Genomic DNA, 24,213 nt, shown 5'->3' on the forward strand with positions numbered 1-24,213 from the left:
GTTTTTGTTTTTCATTAAGCCATTGATTGAATTGACCATGTTATTTATTATTGCTGTTCTCCTTCATTGATATTATGTGATTGATTTAATAACTTCATTGTTTTTTTTCTATTCTGCATTATAGTCATTGTTTATTTCCATTAGGTCATTGCTTGAATTGATATTGTTTATTATTTATATTGCTATTCTCCCTAGTCTGACCAACTTTTTAAATTTGTTTGAATTCCACTGTATTATTGTTTTATTTATATGTCGCTTTGGACAAGGGTGTCTGCCAAATAGCCATAACCATAACCAAAAATGGACAGGTATTTTATATCATCTATTCTACACATCACCAATGGACAGAAGTTACAGTATCCTCAGAAAGCAGGGCCTCGCATCAACAATAAATTACTTGTTCTTATAATATTTGTTCAATGGTACACTCATTCATAATGGGTGTATTCAATTTACCTACCTGGTATCGTCTGCAGAAACAATAAATCTTCTTTATACTGGGTCGTTTTTGCTGATGTTTCTAGAACTCAATATGTAAGCAGAAACTGTACTGTGCTTGTGGCAAGTGGACATTTTCCAGTAGTGTTTTATTGAATTCAGTCCACAACTTGCAGTAATTGTAATAATGTTTAATCATGTGTGACAAAGTGTCCAATCAAAATTGAAGAATTCAAAAAAAATGTGTGTAACGGTTTCCCTTTAAAAACCTCTTTTGTGATCATGAACATACTCAAACCATTTCTGACTCCATGTACCCACCAACAAAATAAATAGGTTGTCCTATCTTAACAAGGTTTCAAAAAACAACAGAAACATTTACTACCTAAATAAATAGCTTTTTTCATATACCAGCTGCTACATTTTCCCTCTATGGCCAGTAGTGACTAAATATGTTACAATAGATTTGTTAACTATGTTTCATCAGTAGCTTGTCATATGATCACAGTGGAAAGGAGATTGTATGGCACAATAAAAGGATTATCATGAAAAGATGTCCTCTAAAATAACATTGCAACAACTATAAAATGGCAAGCTTACATAAACCATCACATCACATACAAATCTTACCAAGAACATGCACTGTTGATAATTAAAATCCCATCACATCCTTGTGCATATATACTGTACACTCACGTCTCTTTTTGGGAGTTGTCTAAAACATTTTTTGCATTGTTCATAAGAGAGGTTTTTCTGCTCTTTTCATTAAGCACAAAGAAATGATGACAACCATGTCATCCATTGCAGAGGTTCAATTCTAGAACTTGGTGTTGTGGTTGAAGCTGTCAGACATGATGAAGTTCTTGTAGAAGTGTTCTGAACGAACTGAACAGTACCCTTTCATCTTATCAATCACATGGTGCACTGGAATGATAGAGGCTTCACCATCAGAAGGGCAACATTTGAAGTTGATAGGGCTGGAGGAACTTTTGTCTAGAAGAGAACAAAATAAAATGGTAAAAAAGGTTAAGACATTCAGTAGTTTTTTATCATGTTTATCATGTCAAAAAAAGAGAGAAAGCTATGGAGGTGGGAGTTCACACTTTGTACAGACTAAATTCTAACACTAGATTCCAGCTGTTCCCTCACATCTATCCTGCATTATTGGGAATTCACTGATATGTTGACTCATTGATACACTGACATGTTGTAAGGATCTATGCAGCCTTATGACAGAGGGATCAGCCATGTGTAATACGAGGCATTTAGTGTATACGTTCACAGAGGAGAAATTAATCAATGCTTAGGACACTTATCACCACTTGCTTTTTTGTTTTGGTGAAGAGGTGGGACGGTTTTAAGAACACTTGTGCATGGGACCTACTTCCATACGTTGTGACATACCTGAGGCCACCATGCCACTTCAAAAAATCAGAGAAGAGTTTGACTGAAAATTAAGCCCACCAATTTTGTTTCTTACCTCTTCCATCCTGTCACTGTTAGGTAGGGAGAAGAAAAGGAACACTAACATGGGGAGCTATACCACTGGGGGCATTACAGGGGGGCATCACAGCAGTGAATTTGAAGCATATTAATAGCACAGGACACAACAGCAATCTCTTTCTCATTTCTCTCCTTTAATATCACATTGTGATCTTAAATAAAACTTACACATAAACTTCACTACAACGTATAGCTGATTTTGTGACAACATATTTTTGCCAATTATAATTTATTTGATGGAGAATCAAAAATACAGATAGAGACAAAGTCCTTTTAAACGAGACAACACAAGTACTTAACAAGGGTGTAGGCTAATGTCAAGACAGCTACGGAGACAAAATGGCTTGGGAATGCAAGATAGGGTAATGTAGAGTCAAGTGAGGAGCCTGCAGAGGTGTTTCTTTGCCCTAATGGCAGCCACTAGTGACTTCCTGCAGAAAAGAAAGAAAAATGACTTAGAGAAGACCTCTCATCAATTGAAGCAGTCTCTAGCTGATGGCTGGCTGACTATTTTTTTTCCCACTTCACATAAAAAGATGGAAAGGGTTTTGTACCGATTAGATCAATGTCACAAAACAGAAATAAGAATCTTCTGTACATTATTGAGATGCTCAAGTGGTTACAGCAGAGGGGGCCCATCAGAATATTAACATATCCCTATGCACTAGGCATCCACAAAGGGCTGTTGGTACAGGTCGGTAGATTGAAACATTATTGAAAGAGACATCATTGTAAAATACAAAACAACTTGACTTGACTTATTCTCCGAAAGACCCTGAGCCACAAAGCTAAGTAGCAGTTCCTTCCATGCTTCTCCCCTGTCTTTATATTGGTCCAGCCTCAGACATATGGGTTCCCCCCATCCCTGAACTGAGTTCTACTTAAGGTCCCTTTCTGTTATAAGGGAGTCTCTCCTCATTAGAGTGAGCTATACCCACATGCTTTAGACAAAAAGATTCAAGGTTTGGGCTCTATAACACTCTGTGAAATCTGTCAATTGTTAAAGTCACTCTACAAATGAATACTTTGAATTGAAGTTTAAGATGTTGCTGACACGACTGACATTCATAGCACCCCAATCCTAAAGATTCTTTAGCAGATGACCAATATTTCTTGGAATGGACGTTTGCTAAAGTGTAGGTATTGAGATGGTGTATCTTTTCTGTTTTTGTTTCTATTAGTATTCTAACATTTACTAACCTTGAGAAACGGGTGTACAATTGAAAAAGCAAACCTTATGCAATGACAAATTCAACTATATGTTACATTACATTAAGCAGACATTTTTTTGTCCAAAGTGGCTTACATATGTTTAGTACATTACAAGGCATTACAACATTGTCCCTGGAGCAACTTCGGGTTAAGTGACTTGCTCAAGGGCACAACGGTGGAAGCAGAGAATTGAACTAACAATTTTCAGGCTACTGCACGCTAGGCCAGCTCATTAACCACTACACTACCACCACCCCATGTGTTAACACAACCCATAAGTATGAAGTATATACTGTACGTAGAGATCGCCTTGTACGCTAAGTTCTATGAGGTGAAATGTGTCAACACAGTCACCAAATTGGTGCAGAGTACACTTATGGGCAAATTAATGGAATGACAAGGTTTAGGAATATTGGGAAATAAAGGAAAAGGTGCACAAAGACCTAGGTCCAGTGAGGTCAAGCCCCACCTCTCTGGACCTTGAGAAATAAGGCCACATGGCCATATGACAAGACAGTAGCCTAGCCTAAACCCCAATAGACCTCTGAAGTTTGCCTACAAAAATGCCACCATCTTTACCCAAATAAGGAGTTCTGGTATCTTGAGATTTTTTCTATGGGAAAATAACATGGGGATTTTGAATTTTCGCACCTGTTAAACTTTCACGGGGACAAAGAAATTGACATGCATACGTTGTACAGCTTTGGCAGCGTTGGATCCTATTTGTAGGCGAACTTGTCCGCCTACAAAATGGAACCAAGGCTGCTATATTTGCCCATATAAGGAGATCCTGGTGTTAATTGAAGCTAACTACCTATTGCAAGTCGCATTGCAAGTTAGCTCTGGGGTAGCAAAATTCAAAGTGTGCCTTCTTAACATGTGTTACGGGTGGATGTTAAAATCCTAGGGGTATGGATGCTGCCGTAACTAGTTAAACTAAAGAAAAGAGTAGTAAACACAAACAAGGAAGCAATTGAATGAAATTACCAGTTTATTGATAAATCAAAATAAGAGTTCAAATGAACAATAACATAACTAAAATAATGTTGGGCTCGGCCTATAGCAACGTAGACATGACAAACAACAGACAAACAAACAAGCCCCCCGGGCTATAAAATTAGCTATGAAACTCCCAACTGTAACCAAGAGTTGGCATCATCGAAAGATGCTATGCACATAGCCCAGCTAACCTACCATCCGTATGGAAACTGAATAAGGCTAGCTAAACACGATCACAAATTTAACGCTAACCTGCAGCAACACCGCACCTGGACACCTCAGGCCACACATACTGTACACTATACAGCAGGGTTGCCAACTCTCACGCTCCCGCCATGACACTCACGATTTCAGCATCAATCTCACGCTCTCACGCAGACACAAGAAATGTCACGCCAAAATCATACTTTTTCTTCAACCGGCTCATATCAGTTGGTGACTAGACCACAGCAGAGCATATTGTAGACAAAAGACGAACTTAAGGCATGTATAGGCTCTTTAGATCAATAGCAGGTATAGGTCTAATATCTGTCTCTACAACGTTCTCAGCGCAGAGAAATTATTTGCGGCGGGTGAAGTGCAAAATGCGCACCATTCGTTTCTGTCGGATTGCTCACGAAGTTCACACTGATATGAATGACACTTGACAGAGCGCAATCTTTCTGATGGCAGCCTATTATTATTAGGCCCGATGCGGAACGGACGGACTGTTTCATTCATAGGGAAATGCTCGCGTCAGGGCCTGACCTGACTAAGATTTTGAGCAAGGTTGTGCTTCATTTAGCCTATAACACAATGGTTTTAGAAAATCAGTTTTTTTTGAAGCAAGGATTAACACCTTATCAATGACAAAAATATTCGATATTGGTCATTGATTTAAATTTTTGTTTTAATTTCTGAACTGATATTTAGGCCTATCTGTAGCCTAACTGTTATTTGTTACTGAGGTATATTTAGCAATTGATGAGCTTGACCTAGGCTACTACTTTCTTAGAGTAGTAGCCTTGACCTAGGCTACTACTTTCCTGACAATTTTGAGCTTGACCTAGGCTACTACTTTCTTAGAGTGATGATGATGGACAGGTGGGGCTCGAGAAAGCCCCCTTGATCAAAGTGGGGAATGAAAGAAAAAGTTTGAGAACCACTGATATAGTGTATATCTTAAATATCGATATATCGCCCAGCCCTAGATTAACCTAGCAACCAGCATAGCAACCACCACAACTAACTTAGCAACAGCCTAGCAACCACTTTAAGTACCTTAGAAACAACCTATCAACCACCTCCATGATGACAACCTAGCAACCAAGATAGCAATCAACATGTTCCCTAGCAACCACCATAACAGCCTAGCAACCATCTCAAGAAACCTAGTAACAGCCTAGCAACCTAGCTAAGTAACATGGTTAGCATTGTTAACATGACTGCTGGCAAACATTAGCTAAGAAACCTGATTAGCATGGTTAGCATTGTTAATATAGTTGGCATAACTGCTAATAAACATAGCTAAGTTAGCTAAGCAACCTGATTAGCACCTTTAACATTGTTAGCATACTTAACATTGTTAGCAGAGTTAACGTAACCACTAAGGCCATCCTTAAAAATATTCGTGTTTGCCGTAACCCGACCGACCCTGTCAATATAGGGCCGACCCAAACATTTATTTTTTTCCCCCTCTAGTCCGACCGACTTGCCGGTTGCAAATTGCGTTAAGACCGACCGATTTTTTTTTAATTAGGCCTATTATTCTTCAAACACCCAATACAAATGCAATACAATAATATAATATTTTCTTAAGTATTGTGAATACAAATTGCCTACATACAAACGTAGGCTGCGTTCTTTCTTCCAAATAAAAACCTGTGGCGTCATATTATGTTTGTCATGCGCTACAGGCTATGCTTCCAGTCTCATTCACTGCAGTGGTTCGCGCTTGACTGTAGCCTAATGGCTGCGGCTGTAGCCAAGAAAATGTTCGTGGTTGACGTCAAAACTTATACTATTTCGGGCACTATTATCCACCTGAAAACGCATTAAACACTTGAACATTTAGATGACTTGGCACGAAGTTATGTCCAGATATTTTCCCGGACCCATCCCTTCTCCCCATCCGTGTAACGGTGACCGTGGCTTAAGGTTTTGGTGGAAGAAACTCAAAAAATTGAGGACGTGCCAGCATTAAGTGGTTTCTTTTGGATTGAAACATTTAAGTGACCCGTTAAGGGATCGTTCTACTACAGGCTAGCAAGGACAGCTATTCTTCAAGTGGTTAAGAACTAGCCACTGGTGGAGAAAAGAAAGCAACGTAATGTCTCTGATTTGTAGGTTGCATTGACACGTCGTAGCGGTGGATGCAAGTAAACCGTATAATCTAGTTACCAATAAAATCATTGAAATTAACATATTATTTTTACAGCATATTTAAAGCTATAGCCTACATTTTAGTCAAGTCAAGTTTATTTGAATAGGCCTAGCACATTTTATACACAGAGGTCATTCAATGTACTTTAGACACAAAGCAAATAGTAACAAATAAAAGCAGAGAAGGGCAATATAGTCAAAGAATAATTCAAAAGGTAAAGATCATTATAAAGCAAGAATTTAAGCAAGAGTGTTTGTGTGTTGTTACAACTAATTGGATCTAGTCATAGTTGTGCAGATAACATAGGCCTACGGTTAATGCACCCTCTATAAAGTATGCTGATTTTTGTTAAGTCACGTTCAGAAATATTACTATATTGCCAAAAGTATTGGGTCACCTGCCTTGACCCCCATATGAACTTCAGTCACATCCTATTCTTAATCCATAGGGTTTAATATGACATTGGTCCACCTTTTGCAGCTATAAGAGCTTCGACTCTTCTGGGAAGGCTTTCCAAGGTTTAGGAGTGTTTATGGGCATTTTTGACCATTCTTTCAGAAGTGCATTTGTGAGTCACACACTGATGTTGGACGAGGAGACTGGCTCTCAGTCCTCTTTAATTCATCCCAACGGTGTTCTATTGGGTTGAGGTCAGGTGCAGGCCAGTCAAGTTCTTCCACACCAAACTCTGTCATCCATGTCTGTATGGACCTTGCTTGGTGCACGGGTACACAGTCATGCATATACCTTGTGGAAAGCCTTCCTAGAAGAGTTGAAGCTGTTATAGCTGCAAAGACTGGACCAACGTCATATTAAACCCTATGGATTAAGAATAGGATGTGACTGAAGTTCATATGGGGGTCAAGGCCGGTGACCCAATACTTTTGGCAATATAGTGTGTGTCGTGTGTGTGTGTGTAATGTATGTACATATAACATGCAAATATTTTTTCATTATTACCAACAAAATCGCCGTGACCAAAAATGTACTTTTTTTTTTTACCTTGAATCTTGAAAAAAAAAATATTTGCCTACCTACCGACCCAATTTTTTTTGGGGGGGGCTGTTACTGCAAACAAACATATTTTTAAGGATGGCCTAACAAACATTTGCTAAGCAATCCATATTCAACTTTTAAATGGTTTATTTTTACATGATCAACTTTTTTACACTATGCAACCACCATGTCTACCCTAGCAACACCTTAGTAACCATATTTACATTATCTGTTTTAAATATATATTTTTGCATTTTCATTCACTGGTAATTCCCTGAACATGCATTTGTAGTTGACATTATGTTAGGTGTTTTAACAGGTAGGCTAATATGTAAGGGATAATCAACGATGCGCCGTGCGTTTCTAGGAAAATAATGCACGTTCGAAGTGGTAAGGACCCGACGCCGCAGGCGGAGGGGACTTTACACTTCGATAAGTGCATTATTTTCCTAGAAACGCACAGGGCACAGAGTTGATTATCCCGCTTATACCACTGCTACTATCATTTTCGTTTTTATTGCCGCTGTCTTAGATACAACGTTGCTGTTTTTACCGTTACATTCACATTGGCGAATTAATATTCAAGTGTAATAAGACCAAAAGAAGGGAACTACTTCATAGCCGTGCGGTATATCGAAAAATAATGTACATTCCAAATAGCGCATCACAATAGGACATTTTACCAAGCAGTGGTATAAACAGTATTAGGCTACATTCAACATTACATAAACTAGTATCAATACCATTATGATAAAGGGACTCATTGATATGCCTTGAACATAGGCTACAACAAGGTGTTAAATTAGCCTTGTTTCACATGTCATTAGTTAGCCAGAGCCTAACATGTTCTCTACAAGTCTATGAGACTACCAAATACAACAACAACAAATTGTATTAATTGTACGTGTAGCCTACATCCTTGTAGACTACAAGTAATTTATATTTCCATTCAGAGACACACCTTGCTTCAACTCAGTTACTATACTTGGCAAGTCCAAAGGTTAATAAAGGACTTTTATTTATATATCGGAGTGCCTTGGATCTTTTCTGTCTTTTTTGACATGAATTCTTTTTGATCCTGATGAGCACCTGACTCTGGAATTTTACTTCATCACCCACTGAAGCAATCACTTTTTCTCTCCCTCATTTACTATACACCAATTCGAGTAGTGATTTGTGTTTGCCGCCATCTTGCAGCGGCGCCATGGCTGCGGTGTGCGTTCTCATAGTTGTTGTATGCCGGTGACTGAGAGCAGTGACAGTATGAATAAAGTTACTTGGTTTTACGCGATCAGACAGTGGCCCCCAGTTACTAACGAAGGTATCTTAAATTACTGATATTAATTCATGAATTACTATATTGAAATATTTGCAAACGGAAAGTAGTAGGAGATATAAACACTGCTGGCTACGTTGAACTGACTTGACCTTATAGCATGCTAACTAGCATTTAATCATTATGGACAGCCCACAAACTAACTAACTCCAGAAACATGTAGGCCTAATGGCAGTCATCATCAATTCCAAAAATACAGTATGTCAGAGGTGATTACCGAGCCAACATCAGCAAGTTATCAAGGCAAGCTCACTACCCAAAAGAGTGGAAGCTACAGGGCGTGGGATGGCAAGTCGTTCCTGTGGGCAGGTATTGGCAAGCGCCCCTATACTTTTGTCTACATAGTGAATATAACAGCCAATACAAAATGTTTCTTTAAATATGGATGCAGAAATGGGTCTATCTTACCTGAACTATTGTTATAGTTAGCAAAAGGATTTAAAGAGGCTTTTGCTTTCGATGTCCAGTTAGCTGTACTTGAGCTGAAAGAGCTGGATGACAGAGACTTCCCCAGATTGTCAGAGCTAACTTTTTTGGTGTTGTTAGTAGCGGTCTTGCTCCAGTCTGAAAAAAATAAAATTCCATAAGATCAATCCAACAGTCTGTATCATATCATATGAGAAACAATATTTTCTGCTCCAACAATCTGATAACTCAAAAAACGTTATTTTTAAAATTAGGTTATGAATAAGTGTAGTAGGCTACATCAATAATGCTCATATACAGAGAATTCTCATAGCTCTTAACATCTGAAAGATGTATTTAACAGCTAAGCCCAGGGGTGAAAATAGCTATGGTTCAATCACTATTTTTAGATTCAGTGGCAGTACACAGTACTGGAAAGAGAGATAAGCAGATGCCTGCCAAAAACAGGTCTGGACTCAACTGGATTCAATGCCATTGATAAATCCACTCTTTTGGATTAGACTAGCCCGTTTCTATACTGTTATCATAGACAGCAAGAATCCACTTTGTCTTAAATAACGTAGTTTGTTGCTTCTATCCACATTATTTCCAGATACAGTACAGATTGAATAAGTGCTCACACCACTACCCCCTAATTTGCCTCTTTATTTGACACACTAAATTAAGAAATATTTCATAATCTGAGAAATGTTCAGATTCTTTTTCTTTCAGTCCACGGTTCCATATTACAATTCAATTGTCCCATTATTACCCGCAAATTATCTTCTGACCAGCAATCTCCTCATAAAAGAGGCCCTAATGCTGCAGAACGTACGTAGACAGCGAAAGCATGCTCTGGGAATAGAACACAGTTGCATGTCCAGTGTATTCATGCGTCTGTCTACACAGAAAATGGCAAGTCTCTTGGTGCAGTTAAACATTTTCATATTTGATAAACCATTATTTTCTTGGGGGTGCTATGGGGTTCTATGGCTAATCCAGGGGACCTATAGAGCCCCCTAGCGGCACCACTGAATGCTCTATAAATAGGCTAAAAAAATCTATCAATGTGTTTTGAAAAATGTTCTTGAAGAGATGAACAATATGAAGCGATGAAGCTTGTGGTTGTAGTACCGGCAAGAATCTTAAATTACTTTCACCCCTGTCTTAGCCTGAAAATAGCAGTGTTGTGATTAAGATGACCTGAGTTGTCAGCTAGACGCAGTTGTCCACAACATAAATATCTCCTCCACTGCTTTTGCACATTCTCTTTCAAAGCACAGTGGAAGACAAATATGAACAGACCTGCAAGAGAAGATTACAGAGCAAATTAGCATTTCAAATTTAGATGACTGAGAAACAAACAAAAAAAATTTAAATTGTATAAAGATTGAATAAAGATAGAGTTCCAAATAAAGTAACATAATACAACCATGTCTGTGGAAGTAATAAATAATATGGATTTTTTGCTATGCCCAGGTTCCAGTAGATAAACGTTAATAGTATTAACATATATAATGTATCATTCTGAGATTTCTGTATAATAAATAAATGTTTTCCTTAAAAGACAGGGGTATTAGTATTGGAAAGTCTATGTTAACCCCATGTGTTAAATTCCCATAGAGGCTGGCAGATTTTTATTTGTTTTATTTTTTCAATGTCAGTTATTTCATGTATCCAGGACACTATGCACCCTGATAAAGTCCTCTTGGTCTTTAGAATCAAAATAACCCCACATCAACACACACCCTTCACCATACCAAGAGATTGGCATGGTTTTATTACAGTTAGCCTATTAGCTGGTTTGAATTGCATTGAGTTCAATGAGAATGAAACCAGCTTTATACCCACTCAATATCATATCACTAATAACACGTCATGGTAGGGTGGTAGCTTGCTTAGGCTATGTCACTGTATCAGAATGTTATGCAATGTATACTATTTGGCTTTAAGGTGAAATTTCAGGATGAACCTAAAATACACTTCACCAGGTGAACTTATCTACATTTTTGAATGTGCATGTCCAACAGTTCAATGTTTCAATACTTTCTGTACTGAAACATTACATTTCACCCGAAAGCTGGATATTCCTAACTTCCTGTTAGTAGCGTATGTGATACAAATATGTAACCAATCTTTACTATGTTGCTGTGTTCAGTTCATCATCTCTTTTTGCACCTCTTTCCAAATAATACTAATGCCAGGCGAGAATACAGTAGCAGCGCATGTGTTTTGCTCAAAATCAACCATGTTCCGTGAATGTAATAATTGTTTAGTTTTTGGCCGAGTAGCTGCATTAGCTGAATAGCTCCCATTGTCTCTCTAACTGATGTCTTATCATTACCATAATGTTGTCTATGACAGTTGAGACTTGCAATAAGGGGCTTGTGATATTTCTTAACAGAGGTGAGGGTAAGAAAATTCCAATAGCTTATTGCAGCTAAGAATATCCACTGTAAGCTCCACACACAATTGTTTCTCCAGTAACCACCCCAGGAAATGTACAGAAACACAGACATTTCTTACTGCCGAAGATTGCGAAGGCCTTCTCAAAGGAACTTTCTGCTGCGTTCCAAGAGAGAGCCAAGCCGAGTTTCCTGCCATGCGACTTTGCCATGCCTTCAGTTGCAGTGATGGGCAATAGCTTCACTACTTGCAGCAAAACTATAGCTTAACTACATTGCTCAGTAGTTTGGTGGTAGCGTAGCTATTTTCTGAAGTAGATAGCTTTTCAATAGCTTAGCTGTTTTTTGATCATGTCGTGCAGTAGCTTTTACAGAAGCTACATTTTCCAGAGCATTTGTTGAGCTCACAGTAAAGCTTCCTTCTGACCGCCCATATATCAATCATTTAGGCTAGATATTCTATCTAAACTTGAAAGACAAACAAAATGTTCCATGCCAGAGGAAGCAAGCTTTCCAAGCAATGGAATTGTGTTTGCAAAGATGTTGGTGGTAGCTGTGTTGTTTTGTTAAGCAATGTCTATGACATACAGATGGTACGGGTTGAGAATGGACGTTTCCTTGCCGCACATCGGGAATGCCGCAGGTGCGGGATTTGTAATTAAAACTGCAACCGCAAGGGGGCAACATAAGACCGCCTATAACAAAACCCGAAGACACCGCACTGGTGACAAGTGGAGAAAAGAGACACGACGCTCGGCATCTCAGATCGCAGTTGCAGAGGTTTTTCCCTCACAGCTCTCTGACGCGATGGAACTCAGTCAATCCAGAAGAGATGCCAGGGCAAAGTTTTGGTCAATGGAGAGGGAGAGAAATGGGTAACACTTTACATTACAGATCGGTAATAAGTGGGTAATGTTATGGTAATATGTATGCAATTTAATGGTAATGCTATTCTTAAACCACACATTACAAATAATAATGTGAAATTTCTAGACAATTACTGTGCAATTACCATACGACAACAATGCACATAACTTGGATTTAAGGGTTAAATAAAATGGTAATAACTGTTGTAAATATGTAGGCCTACTTACCGAAGCAATACATATTTAGGATTTACTTATTGTGACATAATATGTGACCTGTTATCTGTTGTTATGATTAAATAAATGAGGTAGGCCTAATTTCACAATATGCTATCAGGGCTGTAAAATACTGTTTTGTCTTTTCGAAAGGTTTTCTGTACGGTGGAGAGTTGTTGAAATCCTTTTCGAAAAGACTATTTTACAGACCTGATACCATATAGTTATTGTGAAATTACCTTATTTATTTCATCATAATAACAGATAACAACAGGTCACATTTTACCATCAAACTGACTACTACAAAAACTTTGACCACTGTGTAATTGTGCCATAACACTTAGAAGTTACTATGTCATTTAGTCCTTCATAGCACCATCATGTTGGTATAATTACAGAAATATTATGTCACAATAAGTAAATCCTAAATATTTATTGCTTCGGTAAGTACAGTGGGTACGAGTTGAGAATGCACCTTTTGCCGCGGGACTCCCGAAGAGATCCCGTAGGCCAGGGGTAGGCAACCTATGGCACGGGTGCCACTGCTGGCACGCCGAGGCATAATCACTGGCACGCGCCACCAGCATCAGCAAAAAAAATAAATAAATCTCAGACTGACAGCAGGATCTTCCAATCCCTCTTTTCAGTGTTCGGCTCAACATACCTGTGTGAGCAGGTATTTTCGCATATGAAAAGTGTGCTCAGCCCTATCGGCAGCCGTTTGACCACGGACAATTCCGAGTCGTGTTTACAATTAAAAGTGACAAACTACGAACCCCAGATAAAAATTGATGATAGTGGCACACTCTTTGACTAGAAATTTTGAAGTTGGCACTGGATGTCTCAAAGGTTGCCGACCCCAGCCATAGGCTGTCAAGACGATTTTTTTCAAGGCTAAGGCAATGTACCCAAACAACCACCAGGTGGCAGAAAGTTTTATCCCGCATTTCAACTGCATTTAATGATGAAGACCGCATATCCGTCTAAATCATTAAAATGAAGGTGATGGCTGGCAAAATTAATCAAACGACGTTTCAATAAACCATTGTTGAAATGAATGAAAATGGTTTTAGAAAATCGCCTATAGGCCTATCAGAAGGAAATAGTCTTCTATTCAACCTGAAAGACTTGATAGGCACCTTAGATTAATTCATTAATTCATTATGGTTACAAGACCGCATTTCCGTGAATAGGCTATTGTTGTCAAGGCGAAAACGAAAGAGATGGACAAGAACAAGTTGGACATTAGGCTACATTTATATGCTAGGAATACTTAGAAATGTTTAGGCTATTTTAAAACGGAGGCATGCGTTCATTTTAACCGGCGACGCTGGTACCCAGCAGCACTTTTTGTTATCACAGATTTTGTCCCCACCGCCACTTTTGACAACTTAAAATAAAATGTATTTAACAGAAATCTCTTTAATACATGTCTACGCTTGTCACTTTACGAATATCAAATAAACTCGACTGACTGAATCCCTTATATTTGTTGGCAACTGTTAAAATATTCAAAGCCATGCACTGGTAAGGCATGGTAGGCGTAGGTATTTACTCTTGAAAAATGTCTCTGCCCCCCGCGAAAGTAGGCATACAGCCTACATTTTCATGAGGATTACTCTGCAAATAAATAACAAGACTCAAGCTGTGGCGCAACTTGTTGAGGCACCTATGCCGCACGCCGGCGACCGGGGTTCAAATCCCACACCGCGAACCTCTCCGGAACTCATCAAAAAGGGGCATAAATCGCTCCAAAAATATATAAAAAAAATGAAAGATTTTCTCAGTTTTGCGTTTTTTTTTATGTTTGCGATGTCTGCTGAAAAGAGCTAAATTTTTTTCTAAATTTTAAGTTAATATGTGAATTCGTGGTTCAGCATTCACACACACATTTTCACATTTACATAATTAGTGTCAGGCTCAAGTGTCTGTCGAGAGAGATGGGGGGAGGGAGGCAGTCGTCCTCAGTGCTGCATATAGGTAATGTCTTAAGTGAACTGGTTAGACGAGTGTGGGGGAGGGGGAATGATCGCACAAGACGATTGCTCTTCATGATGCTGTTACAATGGATAGCCTCACAGACGGCTGTCGATTTTTACATCGGACGTGGCACATAGCCTAATTTTTAGGCTACTGGATTTAATATAGCAAGTCCATAGGCTAAGAAACGAAAAACAAAAATATCACACTGTATTGTGTCGTAAACAGTTAATGAGTTCGTGGCCACCTAGCGCGCAACTGCATCGCGCCTCCATTTAAACTAAGGGCAAACCCATTACTGGTAATTCGTGCCCAAAACTAATGAATGGGTTGGGAGCGTCGCCTGGCTGTGTCGGCAGACTGCAATACTGTCGGTCTCGAGGGGTTAAATAGCGCACGTTACTTGAATTTTAAACCAGCTCTTCTCTTACCAGTACCTATATCCTATAGCCATACTTTAATAATCAGATGTTACAGTATGATCATTTTTGTAGGCTACACCTCACCGGCAAGCACACACGCAAATGCTGGTTTTGCACATCTACAATATAGGCTATTAATTGGCCAGGCTATATATAATAGGCTTAGGACTGTATTTTGCCTTCGTGCAACTTTAGTTGTGCTCAATCTAAATTATTGTCAGTAAGGATAGGTCATATCACCAAATGGCGAACCTCGAAAATTATTTAGGATAGAGCCGTGTCCATTACTACAGTTATTTAGGCTATTGTTTTATTTTAGTGTTTTTGTCCACCATGGCAAACATAGTTGAAACGTTCGCTCTAAACTTATGTATTTCCAATCGGCTTTCACAATCAGCTACAGCTGCGCCGATGATCACCATGAAAACTTGCAAGGTCTATACAGAACTGCTTTCACTTCCCTGAGTCGCGCACGCAACATGCACAACAATATAGGCTAACGATATTTATCAAACACATGTATTTCCAGTTCTCAAAACTGATGAGGTCCAGATCTCAGTGGCCTCATAGCTGCCTACAGCCATGCCTAGTACTCACACTGAGGACGGCTTGACGCCGAAACGCGTTTGTTTTTTAGGCATGGTGCTACAATAAAGAATAAAAAGATCACGTACTAGTGAGTGCAGTGAGTTCTTTTGCACATTGGAATGCAATATTTAACTCGCTCCCGAAGAAGGAGATATCTTGGAGTTTGAGCGCGCCTCTCTCTGCAGCCTAATAGTTATGACATTAATAGCCTATTTATGGCACTTTGTTTGAAAACAAAGTTAATACCGCCGAGTGGGGATATGTCGGAATGAAACATTCGAAAACTCTGCAACTGCCATCTGAGATGCTGAGCGTCATGTCTCTTTTCTCCGTTTGTCACCAGCGCGGTGTCTTCGGTTTTTATCGTGTTTTTCCGGCATGAGCCGAACCTGCATGTTATTGGCGGTCTTATGTTGGCCCCCTGAGGTTGCAGTTTTAATTACAAATGCTGAACCTTCGGGATTCCCAATGTGCGGCAAAGAAAGGAGCATTCTCAACCCATACCATCTGTACATATTTACAGCAGTTATTGCCATTTTATTTTACCCAAGTTATTTGCATTGTTGTTGTATGGTAATTGCACAGTAATTGTCTAGAAATTACACATTACTTATTCGTAATATGTAGTTTAAAAATATTATTACCATGAAACTGCATATGTATTACCATGACATTGTATGTAGATTATTACCGATCTGTAATGTAAATGCATTAGATCCACTTCAGTTTGCCTATAGGTCTAACAGGTCTACAGATGATGCTGTAGCTTTGGCCTTGAACACTGCTCTGTCTCACTTGGATCAGAACAACACGTATGTACGGATGCTCTTTATCGACTTCAGCTCCGCCTTCAACACCATAATACCATCTAGGCTCATCATGAAACTGCAAGACCTGCACATCAGTCCCTCTATGTGCAGCTGGATACTAAATTTCCTAACAGGCAAGCCACGGGCAGTACGGCTAGGTAACATCACCTCCTCCAGTCTAACACTCAGCACTGGTGCTCCACAGGGTTGTGTGTTAAGCCCTCTGCTGTATTCACTGTACACATATGACTGTGCAGCCACTGACAGCTCCAACACCATCATTAAGTTTGCCGATGACACCACCATAATCGGCTGCATCAAGAATGGTGATGAGTGTGCCTAAAGAGCAGAGGTGGCAGCAATGACATCTTGGTGTCAGGATAACAGTCTGCTGCTCAATGTAACAAAGACCAAGGAGCTGATAGTGGATTACAGGCGGCTGCAGGGAGAAGAACACGCACCCATTCAGGGAGTGCAGTAGTGGAGAGAGTCAAAAGCTTCAGATTCCTGGGCATTAACATCAGTGAGGATCTGAGCTGGACACACCATATACAGTAGGTGTGATCACAAAGACAGCAAGACAGCGGCTCTTCTTTCTGCGACGCCTGCGGAAATTTGGCATGGACCATAAGATACTGACCAACTTTTACCGCTGTACAATAGAGAGCATTCTAACTGGTGGCATAACTACATGGTATGGTAACAGCACTGCCCAGGATCGAAAAGCGCTACAAAGAGTCGTCAGATCAGCACAGCGTATTACAAGGACTGAGTCCTACCATCCATCCAGGACCTCTACAGTCAGCGCTGCAGAAGAAAGGCCAAGCGTATAGTTTCTGACCCCAGTCATCCCAGCCACCATCTCTTCACCCTCCTACCTTCAGGCCGACGATACAAGAGTCTACGGACCCGCACCAGCAGATACAAGGACAGTTTCTACCCTCATCCTGGGAACCCCCCTTAAAGGGATATTCCGCCATTTGTGGAAATACGCTAATTTTCCACCTTCCCTCGAGCAAAACAATCGATATTTACCTTGTTCCCGTTCATCCAGCCATTCTGTGAGTCTGGCGATACAACTTTTAGCTTCAGCCTAGCATAGATCATTGAATCGGATTAGACCATTAGCTTCTCGCCTGCTAGCTTCATGTTTAAAAGTGACTAATATTTCTGGTAATTTTCCCATTTAAAACGTGTGTCCTCTCAAGTTAGAAAGTGCAATAAGACCAACTGAAAATGAACCCTGCCGTTTTTCTAGGCTGATTTGACATGGAACTACATTCTCATCTGGCGTAATAATCAAGGCAACTTGCAGCTACTGGCACTACTACGAGGTCTACTACTGCTTGATGTCTATGAGGACTATTTTCAGATGCTGCGTACGATATCACTGCACCTATGGTACGTTTGCAAGTTGCCTTGATTATTACGCCAGATGAGAGTGTAGTTCCATGTCAAATCAGCCTAGAAAAACGCCAGGTTTCATTTTCAGTTGGTCTTATTGCACTTTCTAACTTGAGAGGAGACACGTTTTAAATGGGAAAATTATCAGAAATCGTAGTCACTTCTAAACATGAAGCTAGCAGGCGAGAAGCTAATGGTCTAATCCGATTCAGTGATCTATGCTAGGCTGAAGCTAAAAGTTGTATCGCCAGACTCACAGAATGGCTGGATGAACGGGAACAAGGTAAATATCGATTGTTTTGCTCGAGGGGAGGTGGAAAATGAGCGTATTTCCAAAAATGGCGGAATATTCCTTTAAGATGGCACTTTTCTTCTTCTTTTTTTTTTTTTTTTGTTCTTTTTTAATTTATTTCTGGACACTTGAGCACAATGAATCTCATTACTTATAAATTATTTTATGAGTATATGACAATAAACTTGAATTGAATTGAATTGAATAAAGTGTTAGCGAGAAATGCTTAGCCTACCCTCTTTCAATGAACAGCAGTGTGTCTGCTCAACTTACCACAGATATGCTTCATAAGTCACTAAAACGAATGCAATGTTTAGGACAGTTTGCCATTAGCTAAACGGGGGTGCCTTTGTTTGCTATAGCCAAAAAGTAGGCTAGTTATTTCAATCATCTCTTCACGTTAACTTTCTAAAGCATGCAGTTTAAGAATTATCGCGAGGTTCCACCGACGTACTGTATGACTGCGTGCTTGAGTTGCGCTTTTATGTGACTGACTTCATTGAAGAATATTCCATTTATTTGCCTTGAGAACCTCTTGGGTTGCTTTTGCAGTATATTTTATCCATCTGCACTGTGAAATGCCATCCCATCAGTTTTACAGTATTTGGCTGAATCTGAGCCGAGAGAGAATTCACAGTTGGCCACAGTTGGCAACGGAGTCTCACAAATGGGGTGACAATGTATAAACAATGGTTAATGTATTTTTCATACATCAAGCACATTGATTGCTTGGTTTCTTATCCATTGTGGTGGTGTATACAGGGAAAAATGACAAAAGCTGTGTTACTTTCAACTTCAAACTTTCTGTTATATTTAGTATTATTTTTTGTTACTGACCTTGAAGTGAGTTGAAGATGGAGAACAGGTACATGAAGGCCAAGTTGACAGGGCCCCACGCAAAGAAGGCAAAGCCCCATGTCATACCAAGGAGGAAGGTCAAGCTGACCACACTACGCAGGTTACGTAAGATCTCCTCTCGCAAGGTGCGATTGCTACGCTTACCATTGCGACCACAGATCTGGATCATCACAACGATGAACATGGCTACATTCATGAGGAAGATGATGGAGAAGTAACCCACACATGTCACATAGAACACTGTGTTGCTTCTGATCCAGCAGCTACAGAAAAGAGTGCGTTCATCAGCTCATAGTATATCTGACTCAGATAAACCGCAGTATTGTGAAATATCCATACCATGTGACAACTTCTGACACATGTTTTGTGTAACTCACAACTTTGATGATTCTTGTCCGATGTCAACCTTTCCATAAAATTCCAGCCCATAAGAGTGTTTGTCAACTGCTACTACAATGCAAACAATGGCAGCCGGAAGTCCTGAGAAAGGGACAGTTTAATGTCATAAATGTATTATATTTATTCATGACATCATGTATATATTTAACTTAATAAGGTGAAGGAATTTGGTACCCCATCCAACAAGGCAGAATTTCAGGATGTATCTTCTGATGTAAGTGTTGAAAACCTTGACCAACGCCATGTACATGTGTATTGATTCTAGTCCCATCCAAGTAAAAGAGGTTAGCAGGAAGAAGTGCATGAAGACAGCCACAGCAATACACAGGCCTTCCATGCCAAAAGATGCCAGCCAACCATCAAGAAGAAAGACCATGTTAAGGAACAACAGTGAGGTACTGAGGTTCATAAGGATCTTTGCTGGGTGGTCTCTGCGCAGCTTTCTGAAGTTCCCAAAACAGACAAGAAAAATACAGGCAATAAAGCAACTTTAGTAACTTGCTTGCAATTTCACTTCAAACATCTTTAGGTCAAAACACTCACTCAAAGGTAATATAAGTGAGAAGGGTGGCTGCAGAGAAGATAGCAGACACACCACATCCAATGTAAGTGATAAAAGTGAGAACCCTTGTGTTCTGGTAATCAATTTGTGCTGCAGTGCCTGAAATATCCTGAAAGAAAGCAAACGAAAACTTGCAGTGTAATTGGATTTAACCTAACATTGAAATGAAATATGAAATGATAACACAGCATAATACAATGAAATAACATGATGACCTCACCATTAAAATCCCAAAGTGAGTCAGGTGATTACACAGACACACGGTCCTGTTGTCACTTGAATCAGGGCTCACTTGGCAACCCTCGCTGTTCCAGCCACCAATTCCGTCTAGTGATAAGAGTAAAATATATCTCCCATGTTAAAAATAGGAAATGTTGTAGTGTGAAAAATATGAAGTGATTTGCATACTAAATGTTGGCCTGCTTGTCAAAAAAATACTTTAAAAAAATAGCAATGATTCTAAGAGAAATGTACCAAATTTGATCTCTGAACTTACAACTTTGTAAATGCTTTGGTAACCTTTTGTTTTAATGGGTGCTGATAATTGTGACATACAGACTCATGGCCAAACGTATTGTTACCTTTTTAGCTAATTGCCTCATTCCTCCTGAAAAGGTATGAAATTAACAGCAATTCTTCATGTATAATTGCATAGCATGCCTATGGTGTGCAATGTGGTAAAGTAGAGATTCCCAAACTGTGGTACACTAGGGGGTATGCGAGATGAAAAGGACAATGTTGGAAAGGTGATAACTTTTTAAATCTTATCTAATTAATTCAAGAATAAATAAATAATTTCAAAATGGGGTAAAAATTATATGGAAACGTGAAACTAAAGGAAATAATTTGTAAACTCTATAGTAGGCCATGTTATTATTAAAGCAAATAAGCTACTCACAATACACGTGATTCCCTGCAGCAAGCCAGAATCTGATCATTTTAAACTGCCTTCAATTGCGTCACAGAGCTTTGTGAAAACATGCACCTGTTGTATTGATATTGCTAAGTATTTTCGTTACACAATTACCTGTAAAAACACCATCAGGTTACTACAGTAGGCTACTGAGAATCACCTCTCTGGGCTCCTCTCAACCCTCTCTCCTTGGTCCTCGGCCCTCGGCCCTCTATCACGTGCCCCGGAAATCATTCAAAGCCCTACATCATCGAGGACAATTTATTAATCTAATTGCAACCAGAGGAGTCAAGACCGAGGAGGGAGGTGGAAGGCCTGATACACCAGGGAACACAAGAGAATCCTACGTGGAAGCGCTTCCAGTCGGAATTGTTCGATCATTGGTCCAAGATGCCAAGGTAAAAGTTTTTCGGTTTCAAACAAGTTCGAAGGGATTTATTTGCGCTAGTAACTAGTAGATAAACCTAAAAAGGACCATTATATGTAGGAATTACTGTATCAAGAACTACCATGCAATTTTGTTTTTAAAAAGTTCATGCCTGCTTTTTTCACACATTGTATAATAAGTATACATTCATGTCTCCAGAACTATCAAATATTACCTCATTATCAGGGTCATGTTCATATGACATTTTTAGGCCTTGGTACGGTATGAGCTCATATTCTCTGCTATTTGTGTATGATGATGTGATGTGCCGCATCATCAGTAATTGATGTCTATGTGAATATTTTGTGGTTCTTTTGCCGTTTTGTACGGATGCTGCCTGAAGTGAGTAGGCCTATTTGGTTTTCAGTTTTTGCTGTACAGATGTTGTTTTATGCAATGGTTTTGTGTGACTATTTGTTGGTTCAATGGCTGCAGGGTTGCCTTAGGTGAGTGTTTGGTGTTCAATGTTGCTCTGTAAGGATGTTGTGATTGAACCTCAGTGAAACTGGTGAAGCATAGATGGTAACTCAAAATGCAGTTCTTAGTGACTTTTGCATCTTTTGGCAAAAGGCCAAATTGCAATCCCAAAGATCATTGCCAGATAAAAGTAACTTACTTTTGATGGTAAAATCCCAAAATACACAACTTCGCTTTGGATCTGGCTGAAAGATACAAAAACAGTGATTTTCATGATTCATGCTCTTTTTTAACTAGAAGAGACATTAAGCACATTACTTCTCAACATAATCATGATTGGGCTTGTATGACTTGAGATGTAAAAACAGGCTACCTTATGCAGCAGATGAGCAATCTCTATTCGCACAGGATCCTTGAGGTTTCTGATTGAAAAATTGCCCACACTGCTGGCAACTACGTAACTGTTCAAAGATAAGCCATTTCTTATGTCATCCTAAAAGATGCAAACAAAATTACATATAATAGTAAATGGGTGATTCTTCCGAAATTACACTTAAGAGGTGCCATGAAGCATCAAAATAAGAAGGACAAAATGTATTTATTAATTATTTTCTTCATTTACTATTTCGGACATGATTTCAAATTACATATATATACTTTTTTCACATTTGAGAGGAAGTTTCTCATTACCGCAACGTGTCCATAACTGGACTTGGGTTCTTTGAGATGGAAATATTAGTAATTTAAGAGAAAAAAGGAAAAGGAAAAAAAATATATGGTACTATAAACTATGTACTATAAACAGTTACAGAAAAGAAACATGTGGTATTTGGTGATCATTGGTAAACGTAGCGACAATATCAAGGAATAAAATACTGCAGCCTACAAGGTCTAATGTTAATGCTGAATCCTCCGGATTGGTCTGAAGACACATATGCGTTATTATTGACTTTTGGACTGAATTGGACACAGACTTTTCTTTCTTTCTTTTTTTCTTTATTTTACTACTTGTTAATTGTTTGTTTGTTGTCAGTCTTTCATGTCTACCGTTAGGTGTCTCGGGTAGCCTACGCTGGCGATTACGTCACTCTATCAGGCATTTTTGTCTTGTGTGTCATTGTTATTTTATACATTAAGTCTTGGTGCCCCAGGTACGCTGGCAACTACGGCACTCCATCCGGCATCTTTTGTCTTCGTATCGATGTCTTTTTGTGTAGAGCGCTTTGGGTTACACTCTGTGCATGTACTGTAAATGCACTACGTTTTTGTTTTCTTCGTTTGTTTGTCTGTAAAGCACTTTGTGCTCTGTGCTCTGTTATTGCTATTATGAAAATGCAAAAATCGTGATGTAAAATATCATGTATCATTAAAGGAACACTTCACTGTTTTTTCATATTAAACTACTTTATTCCCCTAACTAAGACGAGTTGATACATACCACTCACGTTTTAATGCGTGCACTCACTGGCTCTGGCGCGCGCGCAACTTTGATAGCACTTAGCTAGTCCAATGCATTCATTAGGATCCAAACAGAGATGAAGTTAGAAGCCACCAAACACCTCCATGTTTGCCCTATTAAAATACAGTTACACGAGTAGTCACACGACCAAGTATGGTGAGATAAAATAAAACGTGGTGCATTTGTAAGCAGGTAAGAGGGATAACTATATTGTGTGGCACAGTAATATCCTCACTCTTGCACTTTCAGTTTCACTTTGGAGTATGGAGTCTAAGTGCTCCCAATGTTATTCCGCCACACAATGGCCGCGTTTCCCAAATGCGATCTTTCTTAAGGACTTAAGAAGGCTCCAAAGAAGGAATCGCTAAGAAGGAGCGCTAAGATACGGGTGTTTCCCAAACGCGTTCTTAACTGCCTTCTTAGGAGAACCTTAAGATCAAGCCAAAGAAGCTTCTAAAGAAGCTCTTAACGAGAGCTGTTCACCTCGGTGGTGCTGAAACTGAATCAATCGATGCCAGGCAAATCGATCACCCACCCCTTTATAACCGCACAAGTCACACACAGAGCCCCTACAGGTGCAACTAGTCTACGCATGTATCGTGCGTGCGTGTGTGTGTGTGTGTGTGTGTGTGTGTGTGTGTTTGTGCAGGCCCGGGTGGCTAATCGGGAAATTCCCGGTGGGCCATTAACGTTTTGGGCCGGTGTGAATATCGTGAGCTTAAATATATTTCTGAATTGAATTGTTTCTGAAGATAATTTGCTGCGCCCTTGCGGCACTTCTGCAACCTGGGCTGTGCGGTCGCGGCTTCTTACGTCTGCCAGAAAACTCAAACTAACTGATAAAACAGGGTGATTATCAATATAGCCTAGGCCTATTTTTTATTAGCTCAGGCCATTCATATATTAATTCATGCAAGACGCATCCCATCTCTCTTATAGATAGTG

At 39.5% G+C, this 24,213-nt stretch overlaps 1 protein-coding gene across 1 annotated transcript in view; it reads right to left on the reverse strand.

Annotated features, from left to right (window-relative positions):
* Positions 1-626: 626 nt before the first annotated feature.
* The window catches only part of adgrg6 (adhesion G protein-coupled receptor G6), an 83,646-nt gene continuing 60,059 nt past the window's right edge, over positions 627-24,213 (reverse strand). Inside the window, exons 15-24 of the mRNA XM_062551467.1 lie at positions 22,183-22,302; positions 22,009-22,054; positions 20,273-20,379; positions 20,034-20,161; positions 19,665-19,933; positions 19,469-19,571; positions 19,071-19,354; positions 10,455-10,556; positions 9,255-9,410; positions 627-1,431 (exon numbers count right to left, since the gene is read on the reverse strand). Coding sequence (XP_062407451.1) covers positions 1,256-1,431; positions 9,255-9,410; positions 10,455-10,556; positions 19,071-19,354; positions 19,469-19,571; positions 19,665-19,933; positions 20,034-20,161; positions 20,273-20,379; positions 22,009-22,054; positions 22,183-22,302 — 1,491 coding nt within the window. The 3' untranslated portion in view covers positions 627-1,255. The remainder of the gene's footprint in view (positions 1,432-9,254; positions 9,411-10,454; positions 10,557-19,070; positions 19,355-19,468; positions 19,572-19,664; positions 19,934-20,033; positions 20,162-20,272; positions 20,380-22,008; positions 22,055-22,182; positions 22,303-24,213) is intronic.

This window comes from Sardina pilchardus, chromosome 12 (assembly GCF_963854185.1).
Source record: "Sardina pilchardus chromosome 12, fSarPil1.1, whole genome shotgun sequence".
NCBI lineage: Eukaryota > Metazoa > Chordata > Actinopteri > Clupeiformes > Clupeidae > Sardina > Sardina pilchardus.